Source organism: Cyprinus carpio, unplaced genomic scaffold (genome assembly GCF_018340385.1).
Source record: "Cyprinus carpio isolate SPL01 unplaced genomic scaffold, ASM1834038v1 S000006482, whole genome shotgun sequence".
NCBI classification, from domain to species: Eukaryota; Metazoa; Chordata; class Actinopteri; order Cypriniformes; family Cyprinidae; genus Cyprinus; species Cyprinus carpio.
In genome coordinates this window covers 381,996-389,103 of record NW_024879157.1, presented here as the reverse complement: position 1 = coordinate 389,103, position 7,108 = coordinate 381,996, and the positions used below count along the sequence as shown (strand labels likewise).

General features: G+C 36.2%; 1 protein-coding gene across 1 annotated transcript; it reads right to left on the bottom strand.

Moving 5' to 3' along the window:
- Positions 1–576: 576 nt before the first annotated feature.
- On the bottom strand, positions 577–5,219 carry LOC122143693 (protein LBH-like). Its single transcript, XM_042754282.1, is given in 4 exon segments — positions 577–1,192; positions 2,031–2,190; positions 5,117–5,155; positions 5,157–5,219. Coding segments are annotated over 4 exon segments (300 nt in total). The 5' UTR covers positions 5,205–5,219; the 3' UTR covers positions 577–1,139.
- Positions 5,220–7,108: the final 1,889 nt, after the last annotated feature.

The window sequence follows — 7,108 nt, the reverse complement described above, 5'->3', positions numbered from 1 at the left end:
GGGGGATGAAGCCCCCTAAAACTGCTCTAGCAATGCCTGTGGCTGGAAAACATCAACTGCTTAGAGCTGCTGATGCTGCTGGGCTAGAATAACTATTGCTCTTGTCAACACAGTATTCAACTAGAAGCGCCTTTGGCTAGTACTTGACATCTACCCACAAGAAATCAGTGATGTGTCAAGGCTGAATCCTACATACATTCATTTGATGAATCAACAGAGCACGGATGTAGAAATAACTGCCTTTAATGCTAAGCGATACTGTGCTGCATTCATTCCCATTCCCAAACAGATCATTAATATTTTTAGACTAATACTCAAACATCAAAAGAGCAGTAGATTTGTTACAGAATACAGTGATATTCAACACACTCTGAAGCACCAAAGAGTTTCGCCTTTGGAAGGTGACAGATACATATGATGGGTAAAATAATGACCGTCTGAACATATATATATACAAACAGTAATTTAATTAAAATTATGACATACATACAGTGTAACTACAACTAAATGTCTAAGGCAAAGAAAGCTACATTTACAGCAGCTCTGGCAAACACTAGTAAATCAGCAGCAAGCGATGTGAATAACAGAGAATGAATGCAAGTGCCAAAGAATATGTGCAAATCTTGAAAGCATGTTAAGAAGAAAACCCTATGTGAACGTGAAAACAAACTGAGATCTACTGTACATGGTGTAGAGTTTGAAATCTACACTGACCATTATGCACTGCAGTTCATTTACATATTATCTGAAATCCATTTTCACTTAATGTATGCTTATATAATACATCAAATTGATATCCTGAAGCTATGTCCTTTTGATAGGAAGGAATGAAAGACTTTGGTCCAAAGCAAATAAATACATAAATGAATGCCAGTCTATAATTTAGCAGGCATAGGTGACTTCTAATGGGTATCATGGTGTTATTCAAGATCTTTTACAATTCAATCACAGCAGCTGACTACCACTAGAGTTTGGCACGTGAGCTAGCTCAGTTAAGACAGTCTCTCAGGCCTCGGTCAGCTGGTGGGCGGCTCTAGTGTGGATGATAGGCAGACCTAACTGGTGGAGTCTTCAATTCACTCCTGTCCATAATGAAGACATTCACAGTGATTGGCTGGATTGGTCCCAACCATCGCCCGTTAGTTTTCTGTTGGTGTTGCGATCTCTTGGCTGTCTTCTGTGGCCTTGTCACCTGAAATACAAACACAATATATTCAAACATCCCCAAAATTAGATTTCCTTGCATCTGCATTCGATGCTACAAGACTGCATTTGATGTGCTAAATTGCATTTGAAATGAAATGAAATTTACAACAAATAAAATTTTTTTACGGACAGTACCAATGAAAAAAGTGGCATCTATATAATAATTTTTAGAGCTTTAAAATATATTTTCTTTTAAAGAAATTCTTTTAAAGGAACTGGGTTGAGTAATTGTCTTCAACATTTCACATTTGAGGAAAAAAAACACACTTTAAGATATATTACAATAGAAAAGAATTATTTTAAATTGTAATTATATTTCTAATGTTTTACTGTACTTTTAGATATATTACAATAGAAAAGAATTATTTTAAATTGTAATTATATTTCTAATGTTTTACTGTACTTTTGATGAAAGAAATGCAGCCTTGATGAGCATGAGACTTTTTTCAAAAATCATAAAAAAAAATTCTACAAAATAAATAAATACAACTGTACACTATAAAAAAAAGTAACTTGCAGTTGTTACCATAAAGAGCTTCTTCTACCTGATTTAACAAAAACTTAATAGGTGGAAAAAAATTTTAGGTGGATTCAGGGCGGTTAAATCATATTTTTGACTAAGACCAGTACATATAGGTGTTACTATTTTTAGGTTACCATTTTTGTGTTGTGTGTTGTGTTTTCAGTATTGCACATAGTATGACAAAGACTTATGTGTTGTGTTAAAATTAATATTTTGAGGTGAAAAAAAATAAAAATTGAGATTAAAGAGAATAACAGTAAACTTAAAGGGGACATTCTTATTACGGTTAACATGAACTTACATGCAGCCTGTTTGTCTCTGGGGTCGTCTGTAGGGCTCAGATCATCAGGGGGCCAGCGGAGTTCCCCGCTCTCCACCTCCCCGCTCTCAGTGGGTTCAACCACGATGGATGGCAGGCGTTTGGAAAGCTTTGGGAACCGTTCATGGGAGTCTGGGAAGATCTATAACACAGGGATCATAAGAAACCACAGTACACGACAGTTCAGAGAGCTAAAGTTCTCAACATGTCCTGACAGTTTTCAATAAACAGCATGATTTGACCTTTACTTCCTCTGTTAAAGATCTAAGGACTTCATTAAACCATCCTATTAGAAGCAGAAGTTTTAATTTTAGCATAAACCTGCACAAACTTTGTTTCTTTTGTGCTTAACGCAAAAAAGTAAAGAAAAATTATATATATTCATGATATGTTTTATCAAATATTTACTGAAAATAAAGCCTATTAAAAATAATTTTAAAGGCAGGCTGTTGTCAGGTCAATCTGCTTTAAACCTTGGAAGCATTCAGCACTAAATCCTACTTGAAATTTTCAGTGCATTCCCATTTATAAGCAATCAGAGAGAAGAATTAATTTTTTTTTTCCTTCTTCTTTTTTTTTTGGGCAGTCACTTATAATATGAGTAAATATATGTTTACAAAAGCTCCCCTCCAGCAGTTCCATCAAAACAATGTTTTTTTATTAATGATGTGTTTGGCATTCACCTCACGCCTTGTGCGAGTCCTCTTGCCATAGCACAGCCGAGTTCAAAAGAGCAGGATGTGACTCACGCTGTGTATGTTTATTGCTCCACAATTGCAGTGAAGTGTGAACAAGAGCATCTTGAGTGTGTGTCTGCAACGTGGGGTATCAAGCGAGACGTGAATGGTCTAAAAGCATCTGTACCAACAGTGGAAAAGGGTGAGCTTTGCATGTTGGTTTACACAGCACAGAAAGAGCTTACATAACAGAGCAAATGACAGATTCAGATATGTTTCATTCAGCTAGCATATGATAGCACTGCACATCCTGTGGTAAAGAAAGGTTAATGATGATCAATTTCTGAAAAGATTGTGACCTTTCAAGTCTCTCTTGAGTGTCTGAGAGGCATCTGAATTCATCCAGCAGGCTGTATGAACGAGCAGGCATCTGATGGGCTTTTTGTAGCGATGTGAGCAAAATGAAAGGGACTCCAATCAGGCTGAAATGAATGATGAGGTAGGCTCCAATTAGATCTACTGAGACCCATCACAGTCATCTATCAGATAACCGGAAAAACACTCAGCATGTATGTGTGTCTGACCATGACTTAAAATGTAACCTATTCCTACCCTGCTCTCTGGAATAGTTGATTTTGATTGGTCTGTCCTGGGACTGAATGCTCAAATATTTTTGTAAGATGCCACTTAATGGACACAACAGGAATGAAAACTACAGTTCTATGAGAACAGTATCCATAGCACAACTATACAGCACACAGAGGAATGATACTGTTAGGAGGTCCTTCACATTCCCTTGTGCCACTTTTTGATTGATTTTCTATGCAAAACATGCACTAGATGGACGTGTTTGACTGTTGCACACATGCCATGCCTCTTTTGCATTGTCTTGTGCATGACACAGCATTCTAAAAACGCAACTTGTTAAAAGAAGTTCAGCTTTTAAAAAACGCGTTTATAGATTTCGCATTTTATGTGAATGGCCCTGTGGAGTCACTTTCAGAAGCTTTATTGCTGCAAACAAAATCGCAAACTTCCCTACTATATACAGTCTCATAATGTTCAAAACATAATTTTTTTGCTGTTGTTATGTGAATGTTAAGGGAACACTTCTTTTTATCATTTTGCCAACATTCTGGGAATGTTAATTTCGAACGTTTTTCTGAATGTTCTGAAACAAGTATAACTTTTTAGAAAATGCAACCGAATTGTTTAAAACATTCCATGAATAATTTATAAATACCATTTTTGTGCTAATGTTTTGAGAACATTATTATTAAGACCAGATTACTCTGAAATAATGTACTATTAACAAAATCTAAAAGAATGTTAGCCACCATTCTGAGAACATTCACTGTTAGTTGGGGAGAAGTATGTCCAAATTCACAGTATTCCAGATGACCTCCTACTTCTTTACACTTTACTATCTCATGTTGCCAAGGGAGAGGATTTGTGAATGGCAGTGAAGTCCTTCACTCTGAATAAACACAACACTCTCAGCCGTTGTCGTGGATGCTAATGTAGTTATTATTACTTTACTTATTGTTATAGTTCTCATTCTTGGTGTGAACGGGCTTTAAATTGTTATAGTTCTCATTCTTGGTGTGAACGGGCTTTAAATTTATATGTATATATCATTGTCTATGACAACATAATGGTGCTATTTTCAGGTCTCTCATATTGCTTTGCAGACCTCTCTTCCATTCTATAACAAGTTAGAATTTCTCGCTGACGCCATCTTGCAAATCACACTTCAGTATAAAAAATTATTGTAAGCATAAAACCTTCTGGCAGAAGACTAAGAGTTCCCTAGAAAAAAAAATGAAAACATCACCACACAATGCTAAAAACAGTGAACCAGAAATTTAAAGAGAAATAGAGAAAGATATGTTACATTGTAGGTCCACAAAAAAAGATGGATTGCAGATTAAATTAAATTAAATTATTACTATTATAACAAATTAATTCAAAAAATTACATTTTAAATTGTACAAATGTACATTGGACATTTGCAGTGTTTGTTCTGTTGCTAGACCAGTTATTTTTGTCTATAACATTTAAATTAACTATTAAATTAGCTAACATCCATGTAAGAAAAATAAAAATGTATTTAAAATAACTCAAATCAATATTTCATGTCCAAGCATTCCCTTTGTCTTTCTATTTTTAATTTCTTGTATTTATTTATTTTTGGCAAATAGCAATTTAATGAGTCTGATGATCATAATTTGTATTAAATCTCTGTATTTGAAAATGAGCAGTGACTGTATATATTATTCCTTACTTGTTTTTTGTATTTCATTAGCCCTGTTCCTGTGGCTTGAATAAAAGATTGATATGAATTTCAAGAGAGCATCCAGCCAGTTTTGACTAAGAGGAGCACAACCCCACCTGCAAAGAGATGTTCTGCTCCTCAGACGCACCGCCTCACACTGTAGTCTCCCACCGCAGAGTCACAGCTGTTCATCACCTCCGTCATGCTGCCCAGTGACACACTTAAACCTACAACAAGTCAGGAGGAAGTGCATTTACACTCTGATAGTCACAGCGTCACTCGGTCCACACATTTGCCTATGAATGTGCGAGAGACTGATTCAGATGAGCCACCTGCAATAACCACAGCTGGGTTATTTTCTCATCTATGAAAAGATCCTGCCAAAACCATCCAGCCAATCCATGCGCACCTACCATGATTTTATGCAGAGCAAGTCTATACACAGTTTGTCATTCAAATCAGCTCTTGCACCATTTTCGAAGGAAATTACTTTCACACTCATCAGCTAAAATCAAAAGGGAGGATACATTTAGTGGGTCCGCAATAATGTCAAGGCTGTTTCTCCAAGTCATTCTAAATGCAAAACTCATCTAGGAGATGAAAAACTGAATGGTGCTGAGCATCCCTTTGTGGTGCGCAGTATGTAAATGAAATTATTAAATTTGTTTAAAATCAACAGCTTTGCTTAAGTTTAAAGAACCAATAAATGTGTCAATCTTGAAGTAAACTGAAGGACACGTCACTTTTTTAAATCTTACACTGTAACAACATAGTATCTTTTACATAATATCAATCTTAAATATAACTTCTGTTCTGTTGAAGATGTAAGCACATAAAGTTCATTTTTAGGTTACCTGACAAAACATTTTTACACTATAGTCCTTTTGTGTGTCATTATTCATTTAAATTAAACTTTTTTTTTAGCTTAATAATTTGGTTTTTATTTAAGTTTTTTAAGTTATGTACTTCACGGTACGAAACTATTTAAAAACCCAAAGGAAAATTACTTTCCATTGTAAACATACCCTAAAATGTAAGATAGTGAGTATCAACTCCTTGTTTATTGAGCAGTATTTACGACAGCACGCTTGCTCGTGTGATTCTGCTTAAATAATACACAGGACAGACTGGATACATTTACATTTGCATAATCTATCTGCTGCATGATCTGTGCCTGATGCGACGTGGACCACTGGTGGTCCTGAAGGCTGAATCCTTAGCCCTCCGCATGTCACATATGCACACTGTCCCTGCGGGAACGACGCGAGGCTGGGTGACTAGCGAACCACGGCCCTTTACCATGAAAACGTGTATTAGCACACATGGTATGTATTTGATAAAGAATGGGATTTTGGTATATAGTTTTATAAATTTGGTTTCACCGTGTAATAGTGGGTAACCTTGTAGCATTTTATTGATTTTATATTACGGTTTTAATTATTAAATAATGCATAAACCAGGCATGCACACATGCAAGCATACAATGCTGTCTCTGGTCTTGTTCACTAGGTGGCACCACAACAAGCCTGCTGTTTTTTATCCAGCCGTGATCATTTTGCCATGGGTAGTAAACTCAGTATCCAGGCTTAACGGATCTGAATAAGGCTGTAAAGAGACCACAATGATGCTTTCTTATGCTTGATGTAATGGAGATAATCAGCAAAGCTCTAAAGCCGAGACAGGTGTGACAAATGAAGTTAGAGAGTCCTTCACTACAGATCAGCCACTTTAAAGATATTTTTGGTTTTAGCTGCGATAAACCAAAGGTCTGGTAGAGAGGATATTATACGGTCATTATCAATTGTAGTTTACGCCTGGTGATCCATCTTCACAAACTGGTGACTCCAACTGAATCAAAGGAAGAGGGATACCAGCGGAAAAACTGGGGGTGAGCAGATGAAAGAAAGTAGAAATAAGCAGAAACTAGCAAAGAAAAGGATTAAAGATAGTGAAAACGAGTGAAACGATGAAGGAAATAAAACAGTTTGGACCAAAGAGCGACACCTATTCACCTGATAAAACAGACCCCAAAGCTACAATCTTACACACTGCTTTATCAAAGATCACAACAGCAAACATGATGCTGGGATGGCAGACAGATAAAGAAA